A 15,909-nucleotide genomic window follows, 5' to 3' on the forward strand; every position below is an offset into this window, starting at 1 on the left:
GACCTTGCTGATTTTATAGAGTTTGAATAGAACATGATTGAAAAGTTTAGCACTTTAACCGTGTTGGTCTTTTATATCTGCCTGTTTTCCGCACAGTTTTCGAATTGTTGAAATCAAACCGTTTAAACATCAAAAAGATGTCACATGTGGAGCTAACGTTACCATCAAAGCTGTGCTCTTATCTACGTGTGGCACCGTTTCCCGAATGTACCTCAAATAATTTAGTTTTTTGTCTGTTCATGTCCGGCCAACGACGACTCCTTCCTGCCATAAATCTCTCAGCCCTGACGTGCTCATGGTGTGTTTGACACCGGTGATGTACTCAAAGCCCAGACTGACCCTGCTCCTAACCGTGGGCAGAGGATGGGCGGGTGGTCAGCGTGTAGCACAGTGATAAAGGACAAAACGTTGAAAGTGATACAGAACGACCGGCTGTGACGGCCACCGGAAGATGAAAGGAAGAGCTTTCTATTGACATTGTGGGCTTGGGCTCTGTGTCGGTCGACACCAGGTTCAGAGACTGAGGTCGCTGTTAATGTTTTTGCTGCAGCTTTGAGACTGTGAATCCAAAATAAAGCCTATCTAGCTCCTTTCAAAGAGCGGAGGGTTGCTTTGATAGACGAAAACCCCTCATCACCATCAGCTTTTCCCACGTGCGTCTTCCAGCATTGTCGTCTCTTAGAGATTAAAGATCTGATCACGTTAAGCCCCCTGTTTTCATTCTGTCTGCATTATTTCCAAACTCGACGCCAAATCAAACAATCCTTGTTGGGGTCTCAGATGGAGCAGCCAAAGCGAAGCGATATCTCCCAGAGGCAGTGCCAGCAGGTTTAAAAAAAGATCAACTTTGCCTGGAACTCACAGAGGTTCTGCTTTTATTACTTTCATCGAGTAAAAGGCAAAAAAATAAAATAAAAACAAAAACTGGAGTCATTGATGAGAGAGAGGTGTCACTCATCCATTTAAACCGTTTCACGTGATCTGCATTTCGGCCTCGTGAGATATTATCACATCACATCCAGACTGTGTGATCTTCTCAAAATCTGCTGTGTTCACTTTTTGCACCACATGTTAATTGTTCATTGGAAAAAGACATTAAATGACTATAATCACCCAGACACTTACATTACTGTTACTTCTCTGAAGTTATGTTCAGTTTTTACAGTTTTTTTGTGTGCACTTCGTGCACTCAGTGGTACAGATTCTTAGCATTCGTCTGGTTGTTTGTGTTCCCTGCAGAAAGAAGTGAAGGATGTGTTTACAGCCATCACATTCGAGGTGGCCTACAGCCTGGGGAAGCATGTGATGACGGGACAGCAGGACCGAGAACTGCCTGCGCTCACACCAGTGCTGCGATGGAGGAAAGGAAGCAAGATTGCTGTCAAGAATGAGGTACAATACTGAGACATAATGGCAAAATGTATTCATAAAGTGTGTAAAGCCTCAAATAATTTGAAATAAAGCCCAGACTGCAAAAACACAAAGTCTTACCAAGTGTTTTTGTCTAGTTTCATGTGTAGTTTTCATCTTATATAATGCATGTTTATTTATATATATTCTTGAATGTGACTAGTCCACTTAAAATGATCAGCTTTTCTATAAAATGTCACAGAATATAGAAAAAATGTAGTGTGAAATATTTTTGCTTATTTATAACAAAGCAGCAAATCACATTTTCAAATGTTTTTGTTTGTTTTATTGTTTCAGCAAAAATGTGTCGATCTTTTAAAATGACCTAATTTCCCTCGTCACCTTGACTCTCTAGTAGATTATCTTCACACCTGTTTCTTTATAGTTATGTTTCCCTGTTGGCCATCGCAGGAATGTAGAAAATACGTCAACCACAGTTTAAAATAATTTGCTTTTAGTTACTTATCATTGTCTTTGAGGGAATTTTTTTATCTGAGGGGAATCTAGAGAGACTTATTTATTTTCTTTCCAACCCCCAGTAACCTTCCCCACATGTTTTTCCTCTCTTTTTTTTTCTAGATAATAAATGATTTTTTTTTCTTTAAGTATCTACAGACCCCATGTGTCGGAAAGTAATCAAACTAAACCACTCGTCTTAAATTTCCTTTCATGACTTAGCCTCATACGACAGTAATTAAAATCAAGAAATTAGATAAACTTTCCTAGAATAAAGTCTTCTTGATGTCTTCTGCAGCGACACAACACTGCCCCCTGTCTGATCGCTGAGGCTTTGCTTTCAGTTCATGAACAGCATGAGGTCATTTGAACTGTTTGCTTTGCGTTTCCCCTTCAGACCTGGTTTGAGAAGAACTGCCTGTCAGACGACTGCGCTGCAGACCTCAGGCTTCATGGGAAGCTCCTGCTCTCTGGGTAAAAAGACCTTCTGCTTTGCAGCTGAGCTTCAATCTGTGTGTCTCTGCTTTCAGTTCAGAGACACTGAACTGATGTAATAAGCCTTGTGGGTGTGGGTAGGGGAATCATGACGCATGTCTGGAGACCATCCATATGTTTTTCCATAGTCAGGGAGGTGCCTTTTCACATTTTTGAATCTTTTACTTTCTGTTTTATGAAAAACCCAGGATATGTTTGTCAATCTATTAAGAAGCTTTTCTACAAAAATAACAAATTTAAAAGAAACTTTAAACATTTCTCACTGGTTCAAAGTCAAAGTTTAGTTAGCTTAGCTTATTTCTTTCAGTCATATTCACATTCAAAGACGCCCTGCGACAGACTGGCAACCTGTCCAGGGTGACCCCGCCTCTCGCCCGGAACGTTAGCTGGAGATCGGCACCAGCACCTCCTGACCCCACTAAGGGACAAGGGTGTAATGAAGATGGATGGACATTGAAATACTGGGATAGATATTTAGATAACTACTTGTTTAAAAAGGAGATAGGCAGAAGACGTATAAACTTATTTAACAGTGCCCCCTTTCTTCTAATTGTGTCTTATTTTATACATTATTTTTTTATTTAAAGAAAAGAAGTAAAATGTAAACAATTTGTGGACAATTTCTTTCACAAGAGACAAATAACATACCTCAAACATACATCTACCAAAAAGAGATTTAATTTGTTCCAATAGTACATTTAAAATGATAATAGTTTACCGAAGTACTGTGTAAAATATAAAATCACCTCTAACTTAATAAAAAAAAAGTACATTGTAGAACAAAAACAAAACAAAACCAGTTAAAGCAACTAATAAAATTAATAAAAATAGAAAAGGATGAAGAATAAAATCCTAAATTTTCTGCTCAACTAGTGCTAACTGATTACGTTTTTACTCAATTAAATGCTTATTAACGTACTAATAATATATTCCTGCCAGACTTCATGTCAGACCGCATCTGGCTCTTGGCGCAGTGCGTAACGTCTCCTTGAACGTGACGATCTCCAACTCTGGAGACGACGCCTACGACACCAACATCTACTTCAACTTCTCCAGGGAAGTTCTCTACATCAACTTCTGGCAGAAGGTCTGTAGGTCTCTGAGTACTTCCTGTTCATTTACTGTTTCCCACGTATGTTCGGTAAACCATGCAGTTCTCTCTCCAATGTTTCACATTTGGTAGTGAATAACTGAAGCGGAAGAAAATGAATGGTATTTAACAATCTCAAAAGTGTGGATTGCATTTGTGTCCGCCACCTTGGGTTATTACTTTTGTAGAAACTTTGCTGCAATACCAGCTTTGCATAACTTGAGACTGGAAGTGTTTATATTCTTCTTTGCCAGATTAGATGGAGATTGTTAGTGAAAAGTAATAAAGTCTGGCAAACATATGCTTTAGTTTGTTCTATAACGTTCCACTGTAGTTCTGGCTGAATGTTTCAGTCCAAGTTCCTCCTTGAAGGTGAAGCTTTGTCCCGGTCTCAAGTCTTTTGCAGCCTCCAGCAGCTTTTCTTCAGAGATTAACCTGCATTTAGCTCCATCCATCTTCATGTCAACTGTCATCGGCGTTCCTGTCACTGCAGAAAAGTAGCATGATACTGCCACCACTGTGCTGTGCGGTGTTGACTTAAATTGTGCATGTTGCTTTACAGTTATGTTTTTCATCCAATCAGAGGAGCTTCTTCCATGTTTGCTGTGAGGAATTTGAAATGCGTTTTTCTCATTTGGATGTCACTTTATTTAGGGTTAGTAAATTAAGGAAAGCGGAGAACTTATACATTTTTATTATTAAAAATGTGAAAAGCATGCATATTTTTTCTTCCACTGCACAGTTTGTTGGGTTGTGTTCCTCCACGCGAGATGTGCATTTTCTCAAATGCAGCGTCTGTGCAAAGCTTATCCAGGTGTATACAGGAGAAGTGTAGTCTAAATAGTAAAGCACATAAAAGAAATGTTTATGTGTGAGGACCAAGGGGCTAGACTTCCTGAGCTGCGTAGGTAGACGAGAAGATGAAAGGACAAGAAGCAGGGCAGCCGCAGCAGGAGGAGCAGCAGCAGCAGCTGTCCTGTCTCTGAGGGCAGCTCCTTCAGCCGACCTGTCATACATTCACCTCTGTGACTCATTCAACACAGACGTCTCAAGTCAACAACGCATGAGTTATATGTGTGGGAACATGGCAGAACAGATATTACCCAAGCTCCCATAACAAGTTTGGCTCCTGGACTTTTTGAACTACCTTTAAAGGTATTCCTTGAACAGGTCAGGATAGGCCTATGGGTGATACAAAACATGTTTATTACATTTTTTACTCAAAATTCTTCCTCTATAATTTGATTTTGGTCTACTCAGTTTGATCTGTTTTTAGTTCCTTTCATAATGAGATTTTTTAGGACCTCTTGTCACTTTGAACCCAAATAAGGTTCTGCTGGCCACACCCCCCAAATCAATGTTTACATAAAAATAGCTGTAAACAGATACGCAATTATACAACCATACATCTTTTAAAAGTAGAAGTAGAGCCTCCTGCACAGCTAATAGAATGCAGCAAGCGGGTTTTGGATGGTAAGTCAACAAAAAAAAACACTTGTTTTTTCTAGCAGCCATTGTACAATGCTTACAGTGGTAAAACCAGCTGACCAAACATGCTGGAGCAGCACTTAGGTTGCTAGGTAACGTGGCTGGGCTTGGTTGGGGTTGCTAAGTAACGGCACAGTGTCCGTCAAATGTGACATAACAATCAACAGGTTTTTTAAAACGACTTGTTTTTCAGACACTAAAAAACATTAACTAATTGCCAATAAATAGCTCAGTGATTTTTTTTAAGCACTTGAGCTGTTCATAGAAACAGTTGAGACCCAAACGGAAGAGCAAAAACCTGCGAAAAGTGAATTTCACAGTTTTGATGATTTAAGCATACTTACTGTAAGAGAAATATCTGCCCACTTCCACCTCATGGAGTCAATAGATTTAACAGTATCTGCCTCTGCTAGCATCTGTGTGCTCACTTGATGCAAGGATCCGCTCACATCTCAGAGATTCAGCAGGTCAGACGGCACGCTCTGACAGCATTCATCAGGCTTTTCTTCTTTCATAATGGGCCCTTTGTTTTTTCTTCAGCTGCCTTTTTTTCACCGCTGCAATACAGGAGCTTGACTCCACAAAACACCGAGCATGGGGTGGGGTTGAAAGCTCCACACAAAGATGAAATCGAATTTAAACAGAATACACGCTGCAGGGAACTATCAAAACTACAGTGAGAGCGTTTCAGTTTCATAGCAAATCTAATGAGCACAGCTGACATTTGGAGTCAGTTTACCCAGGTTGCCCCAAAGCCTCGTGTTGCTAAGGAAGATGATAAGTCAGGGTGGTCTGCTGCAGAAAGGAAACAGGAAGTGAACAGTAGGAAAGGATTACAAAGAGGCCACACAGCAGATTTATTACCGTGTGCTCTAAGCAGAATTGTAATTACTAACTTACAAGTCTGAGGTGATGATGTGACCCTCTTTTTCTGAGCTAAAGTCAGCAAACCCTCTGAGCCTTTTTCTGCACTTGGCAAAGCAGCAGTGAGACACGTGTCTCCCCTCAGATTTAAGGTTGGAGTGAATCATTTCTCTCATGTTCCTGCACCACAAGGTGCCGGTAGCCTGTGGAGATGAAGGGGCTTAAGGAGAAAAAGAAAATCCTACGCTAGGTTGGAGTTTTAACAATTGTTTTCCTTCAGATATAAGTTTATTTTTTCTTCAAATCTTCAATTTCTCTTCTATGTTTTTGTAAAGAAAAGCAGATGTCTTATGCCACCAAATTATCTTCCAAGGTTTATGAAAATTGTGCTAAAAATGGAGAAATAAATAAATGAGCGCTCTGGATAAAATAAATAGAATTACAACCAACTGGGTTCAGTCAGTGGTGGGTAGAGCGCCCAGAAATTGTATTTAAGTAAGAGTAGCACTACTTCAACATATTTTAGTAGTGGTAAGGTAACAATCTAAGAAATTACTTAAGTAAGAGTAAAAAAAAAGTCAAAAAGACTACTCAAGAACTGAGTTACTGATCAAAACTTCAAACCTTTAATATTAAAATGAACCAAAGTATAAAGTTATGTGAACTGTTTATTTTAAAGACTAAAAGGAAAATAATTAGATAACATCATGGTCATAATTGCAAAATAACCAAATCAGACAAGAGAATTTTTTTTTTTTCAAATCAATTTCTTTCAATGTAAAACTCATTTGTATATTTTCTGTGAAAGTTAGATTAAAATAAGCTTATTTGTTCAGTGAAATTACTCACAGTTACTCAAGTAACATCATAGTTTCTAATAATATTACTTAAGTAAAAGTAAAAAGTATAAAAATACTCCTAAACTACATCTTTTCCGAAAAGTAACTCATGTAATGTAACTAGTTATTACCCATCTCATGGGTTCAATCATAGAGAATATAAATGTCATTCCCTGTTGATCTTTAAATATGAAATAATCTCGATATTCTTGCATTATTTATCCCGTGACACTCGTTACCTCAGAGTAGTGACAGGTCTTGATGTTTCAGAAAATCTACTTCACTTCCTCATGTTTATACCCACATCTTTTAGTACATTAGCATACATGGTGAGATAGGAAACAGCATGACAGCAGCTTTCATATTGCTGAATGCTCCGACATTTGGAGCATATTAACATTGTGGTAAAAAGCCCAGAGGTTTGGAATGTGATTGAGGAAAGTGTAAACCAAAGAATATTTGACTCACTGATTTTCTTGGCTATATAAAGTGACATTTTTCATAGTTAAGGCGATGAAAACATTAATCTGCATACCTACAAAGAATAGTATTAAGTAGGTGATGACTATGGCTTGGACTGCGAAGACCGAAGCCAAGCCAAATGTCTAAATACTCTGATGGATGGAGACATTAAAACACTGGGAAGTCATGCAGAAAAACAGGCCTCCTGTGTATTGTCATTTACACTGACATACCACTCCACAAGATGCCTCCGTATTCTCCAGAGCAGCGTAAACAGAGCTGGTGATATTTAATAGCCCTGCCTGCTACTTGTGACAATCCCAATCCTGACTGAGAAAGAGCAGAGCGAGAGAGTGAAGAAGTGTTGAACAAACAGACCTCGTTTCTCCCGTCACTGCAGAGGCATACTGTGCCACATGTCAGCGCGCTCTGCTCTCTCTCAACCAGCCAGGTGGTTGATGGGTAAATAAGATAACTTTCCTAATCTCAATCCTGGCCATCCCGTTGGGATCAGCACTGTTTGCACAGCAGCATGCAGAAATACAGGAAATAGAGGAAATTCCATTATTGCCAGCTTTGCTTGGGGACCTTCAACCCTCTACCGGCCTCCGTCTGCAGGACTCACCATGGTCTCCATTACGGGTTTAATTTAAAGTGACCTATTATGCTTTCTTCAACAGATTAGGATGGGTTATGCACATGTTCATTACATTTTTGCACAAAATAATTCTTAGATAAATGTATTTTAGTCTGCTCAGTTCTGCCTATTTTGAGCTCCTTTCAGAATGTGCGTTTTAAAGCCTCTTGTCACCTTAAATCCAAATAACTTGCTGCTGGCCACGCCCCCCAACTGAATGTTTACACTCGCACATGAAAATGGATGCAAGCAGATGCGCAATTATACAACTGTACATCTTTGAAAAGCAGAAGTAGAGCCTCCTACACAAACAACAAGATTCCAGCATGGAATTCAAGCATAAAACAGTCGTCTTTTCCAGCAACCATTGTACAGCGCATACGTTAAAACCAGCTAACCAAACATTGTGAATCTCACCTGACATTGCTAGGTAACAGACTGGACTTCACTGGGGTTGCTGTGTGAGGGGCAGTGCCTGGTTATTTGACGTTATATTCAGAAGGTTTCAATTCAATTCAAAAATACTTTATGGATCCCAAAGGAAAACTTAATATAACTCATTTAATTACAGAGTTGGTGTAGATTGCTGTGGGCAGGAAATATCTCCTGTAGAGATATTGGAATAGTTTTTGAAATGGCTCATTTTCCAGACACCAAAAAACATTAATTTATTTCCAGAAAACATATATATTGGTGTTTTTCCTTAAGTACTTGGGCAGTTTTTAGATGCAACTGAAATCCAAATGGAAGTACACAAATGTGGAAAATGTGAATTTTGCATTAGAGGATCCCTTTAAGGTGACTCAATGAAGCCAGGGGGGACTGCTAAGCAGGAGGTAGCTGGATGATAACGCAAATGGATGTCTACCTTTAAATACATCAACAGAGACTATCACCACCTCTTCCACTGGCCTCTTACTGAATATTCCAAGAGTGTGCAGCCTCCCTTTTTCTTTGTGAGGCATCTCTGCTCCCAGACCGTGAGCTCAGCTTAAAGGCTCTCAGTGAACTCTCACTAAAAGAATTCTTACTCCTCATGGGGTCAAGCCCTCAGTGTTTACACAGCGCAGCCTGCGAAGCTCTATACTGTTTAGACAAGCTTCCAAACACACAGTCTGGCCGTTGTCCAATTACCCACCCGCTAAGACGTGTGTGCCATCATTGCTTTGTGCATTCTTTGTTCAAACCTGATTTAGAACTCCATGAAAAACTCGAAACCCATTCCTTCAGTTTGGAAACATAATATTCTCTGATCGTAGTGTAAATATTACTAGGGATTTGCACCTGACGGTTCTCTCTTGCAGCTAATTTGTTTATTTAGTCTGCCATTCAAAGCCACTGCAATGCCACCCCCCCCTGCCCCCCGCCCCCGCAAACTTATCAGAGCTGATTTCTTTGTGCTTGCAGTCTACGTCTTGTCTGCTGGTTCTTCCTCTTGCTGTCATTTGTCTTCATGCCTGTCACCCAGCCTGTCTCCACTTTGTCTGTTCTCATCGCCTCCTCTTACTCTCTGTCTATCTTTCTTTTTGCAGGAAGAAAAGGGTATTTCCTGTGGACTCGTCGATTTGGACTTCCTCAAATGCAGTGTGGGATTTCCCTTCATGAGGGCTCAAACAAAGGTAGTTAGGTCTAACATGCATCTTCTAGCTCTAGTTGAGTGTGTGTGACTTACTTTATTGAAAACGGCTCATTGTTGCTCTGGTTTTGCTCTCTGCAGTACCATTTTGCAGTCATCTTTGACACAACTCAGGTTTCTGGGGAAAACGACACATTGCAGTTCTTGGTTCAAGCAAAAAGGTACGGCTGTTACAAAGAAGTTAGCTTTTTTGAAATTTTTTAATTAAAATACAGGGTGAATATTTTTACATCTTATGCTTTTTAACCTTAAATCATATTACAATCACAAATATATTTAATTTGGGATTTAATGAGATAATCCAACTGATTCATAGTTGCAAAGCTGAAGAAAAATAAAACAAACATTAGACAAGTGTGCCGTGCAAATGTGTACTGCCAACTTTTGCTTAGTCTAGTTTGTAGTTTGTAAGTTAAGGTGACACAGCAAACATGGTGGTAGCAGCATGGTGCTGTGGGGATTCTTTTATTCAGCAGGGATAGAGAAGCTAGTGAGAGTTGATGATAAAATGGATGGAATAAACACAAAGCGATACTTGAAGAAAATTTGTTTGAGTCTGCAAGAGACTTGAGACTGGAGCGGAGGTTCACTTTCTGGCAGGACAACCTTCAGCATCCAGCCAGAGTTTAGTTTAGATTCAAGTTTATTTATTCTAGCATGGCCCGGTCAAAAGTCCAGACATAAATCCAACTGAGAACCTGTAGACTGACTTACAAATTTATGTCCACTAAAGCTGTTCATCCAGTCTAGCTGAGGAAAGAAGAATGGGCACAAAATACAGTCCTTGGATGTGCAAATCTGGCAGAACAATATGTGCATACCACACTTTGTACACTTGTACACAACTGGAAAATTTTTCCTCCCCTTCACAATTATGCTCCACTTTTCATTGGTCCGTCACAAAAAAAATCCCAATAAAATACATGGAAGTTCTGGTTTTAACGTGAGAAGCTATGAAAAATGTTAACAAGACAAATAGACTGCAACCTTATTGCTCTTTGTATTTTTAGCGCCAACCCGGAGCACAAACTTTCCGACAACAGTTTAGACCTGTCCATCTCTCTGATCCACGAGACGGACACCACCATTACTGGGTAAGAACTAACCGGATCAGCCACGATGCTACAGTTCCTGCTTTACAAACCCGAAGCTGTCTAACAGACATCTGAGTCACACACGGTCTGGATTTCCATCTGTTCAGGAAGAGAGGGAGTGTTTTTCCTCCCTGTGGAGGATATCAGCTCTGAAACCCTTATCTTTGATTACTTTATCATAGCTCTGCTTCACAGAGGAAGAAGAAAGATGTAAAACAGCCCATATTTGCCAGAACTCTTGACATGTGATAAGGCAGCTGTGGTTGATGTTGAAGGAGGCTTCAGACTAAATCTGGACACATTTTTCAGTTGCTAAAGAAAACCCCCTCTGATCATTTCTGAACCAAACTGTCTGGAACCGTTCAGAGTTTTATTTTAAGGACTTTGCAAGTTGGAAAAGAGAAAAAAAAAAAGTCAGGAAATTTATTTTTATTTTAGACTTGTTAGCTCTACATCTGTTTACAATTGTTTTCATCCATCTCTCTCTCCCTTTACTGACCATCCATTTAACTATTTATCCATCCTTTTATTTATCTGTCCGTCCGTCCGTCCGTCCGTCTGTCATCCATCCATCCATCCATCATTTCTCTCTTTATGTTCATATGCCTGTTAAAAGGCATATGAAAAGTGGTCAAACTTTGTGAAGTTTGACCACTGCACAAATATTTCCTAAAAATGTATAGTTCATTTGCTTTGGGGAAATGTCTGTGAATCCTTGTTGGAGTAAATGTTTACCTGCGTTAATGAACCAATCTTGCAGTGTGGTGACACCAGGCTCCTTCTCGTATGGAAACTCCATCGATGCCTCTCATTTCATCCAGTTGGAAGACATGAAATGCAACTTTCAGCCTCTCAATCTGACTTTCCAGGTACTTCGAGTTTCTATTTTTTTACATCTTTCCCTACATTACATCTATTTCATTTTCTCTTCTCTTGTTTCTTCTTGATGGTTCCAGGCCATAAACAAGGGGCCCAGCAGGCTTCCCGGCTCCACTGTGGACATCAGGATACCCAACCGACTTGCTGGCAACGGACCCGACATGTTCCATGTGGTGGAAACCCAAGTGGGTACCAACAGCTGTCCATCTACATTTTTTATCTAGCAGGAGTCATTATTCATTGTTTAGTTTTACCAGGAGAAAACAACAAGTTGTCTTTTTTCCTCACCCATATCTTTTTACCACGCATGATGGGATCAGGAGCCCGAAGCCAAAATGTTGATGTTGCCACTGACACTACTGTCCCATTTTGCTTCACAATATTTCTCATTTAGATAAAGAAACACAATAATCCTGGCGCGTTTAGGTGTTTTTCTAACCTCTACACAGCTTATTTTCTCTATAGCTAGACCATAGAGGAGCTCAAGCTGTTAATTGTACTTGCTGTGAATGGGCAGACAGTGGTGGTATATCCCACCTTCTCCAGTCCATCTGGAATCACTTTCATGGGATCAGGCAGCTTGAAAGGATCAGGAACCTGCAGAGCGGGCTACTGAGTCGTACCACCCCAAGCCTGGAACCACATATCATAAGCTGTAACATATTCCAGCTCCCAACTCACTGGGCAGTCACACCTTTGTGTTTTATAGCCAGGTATCTTTCCATTTAATACATCATTAAAGACAGTGTTTACATTTCTGGCTTTTACCCCACATGTTCCCGTTTTTAGGCCCCCAAATCCCCAAATGTCTAATAAAAAAATCCCTAAAGTTAGTGCAGCCACAAAAAGAGAGCATGAATCTTCTCACTTTAGCCAATTGCTGGCAGACATACAGTCATGGTGGGAAGAAGCAGGGTGGACAATAAGAACGAACTGAGGAGAGGCTTCAGGTCTGTCAGAGGAGAGGGGCAACGGGGCAGTAAAACGTACACCTCCTAAATCACTCCATATGGGAAATCTGTGGGAGGGGTGCCAGCTTGTTGCAGGGGAGAACTTCCTGTGAGCCCTGGAGACTCATAACAACAGTAGGAATGGGCCCTTTGTGGTGGCAGAGGCACTGTGTTGACATTCTGGGGTTAAACTCGTATCTAAAACTTTAAACATTTCAAACCTGCTTTCCACCTGGGTCATAGATGCTTATTTGAGATATAAAACATGCCCCATGTTGTCCTCCACAGCCCAAAAGTATTTGAAGACACAAAAAAATAAAAATAAAAAAAAAAACAGGATTGTGCAGCCTTTTTTTTCTTGCAGATTTAGTTGCATCCTTCAACTAGTGCCCACGTCTTAGAAAGTAGAGTAAACCCCACCTCCTGATCTTTAACTCGCAGTTTTAACATCTTTGCACACAGCATGTACTCTATCTTTTCTTGTTTTAGAGTTTCACAGTTAGGTGAAAAAATGAGGACAGCTGAAACTCCCAGCTAAACTCAACCTTTTACCAAAACAAACCCCAAAGGGCAATTCTGACCCGACTCAACAAGTCAAGTTACCAAACAAACAGCCACATAAACCAAAAACAACTGGAAAAGATGGACTCAAAGACGAGACTACCAATAGACACTAAACCGAGGAGACGGAAGAAGCTAATGCTAGCGATCAACATGCTAAGGCTAACATACTCCTCATTCGCTGAAAATTCATTTTTTCACACAGCTCCAAGTAGTTATAGTATCAAATAATTATAATTTAATTCTTGTGTTATGTAATGTGTTTAGGTGTCAGACGGTCGAGGGAACTGCACCTCTCACAGGAACCCGACGCCCTGCACCATCCCCCAGGACAAAGAAAACATCTTCCACTCCATATTCTCCTTCTTCACCAAATCTGGGCGCAAAGTCTTGGTAAATAGGCAATTCAAAATTTTATTTGTATTTATCACACATCTCTCTCACTGCTTATTGCATCCACTTATGTTTGTTTTTTTATTTTTTATTTTTCCCCAGGATTGTGATCGGCCTGGAAGAGCATGTATGGTAATCTCCTGCAGCCTGGGCCCACAGTTAAAAGACGAAGCTTTGAACATAGACTTAAAACTTTTGCTGAACACGGAAATTTTAAAAATAGTAAGAAGTGTTTTAATAAGTCAGTAAATCTGGCTGAATGGTATTTAAATTAGAAGCATAATGGTGACTTTTATGCCTACAGGATAGTTCCTCTGTGATCCAGTTTGTGACAAGAGGCAGCGTCCAAGTTAATCACAGGGCAATAGAGGTGCCAAACGGGCTGCCAGAAGATATTTCAGTAAGTATTGTGTTCTGCTCAAAATATTGAAAAAATAAAACATTTATTTTTCCTTAAATATGCATAAACAGACATCAAAAATTGTGTTTTTTCTCATATAGATTTAAAATAAGCAAGTGTCCCATACTGCTAGCTTTAACAAATAGGCAATAACTAATATTTTTCAAAATAATCTTTATCACTTTGAAACATTGAGATTTTGCAACACTCCTTAGGTAAAAAAAAGAAAGTCACGTCTTTAGTGCATATTTCATGATTTTTTTTCAATTAGAGTCATCAGTAATTGAGAGTTGATCAGCGGTTCTTAAACTTTTTGGAAGCATTTTAAAAGTTATACGTCAGGACAGGATTCATTTTTTTATTCGTTGTGTTTTTAACCATAGACCATACGTGTCTGTATCCTACATGTAGTTCACAACATTTTTGCTCAAATGTTTATGATCTAATTTGTAAAAATAAACGAAAAGGTCCCCTGTCGTCTTAATTTTGAGTGGAAAAATTAGAAGTTTCTAACAAATCCAAACTTTATAACCCAACATGGCTCATGTGTTCAAAACATAGCATTTGCATTAATGCATGCTTATTTGCACTTCTAGAGGTTTAAATATCCTTAGATCTTTCATACATGTTGGTGTAAAATTCAAAGAAACATTTGTTAGATTAAATGTTTCATTTATCTGGTCACTGAGCAGCTTTTCGTTTTCTGACCTAGAGCTGGTACACGGATCAGTTGGGTTTGATTTTATTTGCATGTCTTCATAACCAGCCAGCAGAAATTGTTCTCGGTTCTCTGACACCCCCTTCAGCTTAAGCTTGGAGTGTTTCTCCTTGCACATCTTTTTAGATTAGTTTTTGGTTTGGCTGAGTACGACCAAAGGCAATCCAAGGTCCATTTATTTGTATCCACAGTTTGAGTACATTGCGATGAAAACAGTAATCGTCCTTTGATGCGAGTTTGAAAGAGTTGGCCTTTCAAACCGTGTTTGTTCTGGCTGAGAATAGAAGCCAACTACCAATATTAAAATCAGTAATGATGAGTAGCTGTGCTTTATTACCATAATATATACGGTTAATCAGGTTGTGATTGGGCATTCTTTAAACCACAAAAGCTCGAATGTGGATCAGCTTAATAAAGAAAATGAGAACAAGAACCAGATGCTATACTGCGCTTCGACTTGAATCGACTCCTTCGAGGGTCTTCAGCTGCACACAGGGGAGCCTCCCTCCCCCGCTGCTGTTTGCTGAGTGATTAAATGGCTCAGCAGATTCAATTTGACAATTGCACCGAGGACCGAGGCGGCTCGCATGGGGATCTCTTGAGAGATTGGTGTGCTGACTGGGTTGCCACCAGGTTGACCCCGAGCGATGATGGTGCTAGGAAAATTCAGACCCGGTATTAATACGTCCATACCACACAGCTCTTTCAGCACTTAGAGTGTGCGCTCTGTCCCCTGACCATTGCTCTTATGGCCTTTGGTAAACACTCTTGCTCTCGCCCCTGGGATCGCAGCGAGCCTGAGTACACAGTGGTCTCTGATCCCAGGATGTCATGAAATCCCTGGTTTTTATCAGCCATGAGATGCTCTCAAACCCTCATACCATTAGTCTGGTGAATAGTGATTTGCTTTCTTATGCATTCCTTCAGTTTTTGATTTTCTGCTATGCTCATATGTTTCACCTTCAACAAAGAATAAACACTAAAAGTATGTTTTGAAATGATTTAATTTATTAAAGGTGACCTATTATGCGTCCTTCAACAGGCTAAGATAGGTGTATGTTCTATACAAAACATGTCCTTTACATTTTTTACATATAATCATTCTTAGGTAATGATATTTTAGCTGGTTCTGCCTGTTTTGAGGTCCTCTCAGAATGAACTACTTTTAGGCCTCTTGTCACTTTAAATGCAAATAAGCTGCTGCTGGCCACGCCCCCCAACTCGCATATGAAAATGGCTGCAAACAGATGCGCAATTATACAACCGTACATCTTTGAAAAGCAGAAGTAGAACCTCCTGCACAACCATTAAGAAAACAGCAAGTGGTTTATGGATGGTAAGTCAACAACAAAAGACTTGAACTTATCCAGCAGCCATTGTACCAATGTCCTGGCGCTCCACTTGGGTTGCTAGGTGACTGGCTGACACAACAAAACATTAACTTGTTGCCAAAAAAACATCTGGGTGGTTTGTTTAAGCACTTTGGCTGTTCTTAAAAGCAGAAAAAGCCAAAATGGAAGAACACAAATGTGAATTT

The 15,909-nt window shown here is 39.9% G+C and overlaps 1 protein-coding gene across 1 annotated transcript in view; it reads left to right on the forward strand.

Annotated features, from left to right (window-relative positions):
• itga9 (integrin, alpha 9) overlaps positions 1–15,909 on the forward strand; it is a 66,282-nt gene that overhangs the window by 43,001 nt on the left and 7,372 nt on the right. Inside the window, exons 16-26 of the mRNA XM_008429923.2 lie at positions 1,240–1,392; positions 2,264–2,340; positions 3,301–3,448; positions 9,274–9,360; positions 9,459–9,538; positions 10,388–10,471; positions 11,232–11,340; positions 11,428–11,535; positions 13,129–13,254; positions 13,357–13,476; positions 13,559–13,654. Coding sequence (XP_008428145.1) covers positions 1,240–1,392; positions 2,264–2,340; positions 3,301–3,448; positions 9,274–9,360; positions 9,459–9,538; positions 10,388–10,471; positions 11,232–11,340; positions 11,428–11,535; positions 13,129–13,254; positions 13,357–13,476; positions 13,559–13,654 — 1,188 coding nt within the window. The remainder of the gene's footprint in view (positions 1–1,239; positions 1,393–2,263; positions 2,341–3,300; positions 3,449–9,273; positions 9,361–9,458; positions 9,539–10,387; positions 10,472–11,231; positions 11,341–11,427; positions 11,536–13,128; positions 13,255–13,356; positions 13,477–13,558; positions 13,655–15,909) is intronic.

This window comes from Poecilia reticulata, linkage group LG15, assembly GCF_000633615.1.
Source record: "Poecilia reticulata strain Guanapo linkage group LG15, Guppy_female_1.0+MT, whole genome shotgun sequence".
Taxonomy (NCBI): domain Eukaryota; kingdom Metazoa; phylum Chordata; class Actinopteri; order Cyprinodontiformes; family Poeciliidae; genus Poecilia; species Poecilia reticulata.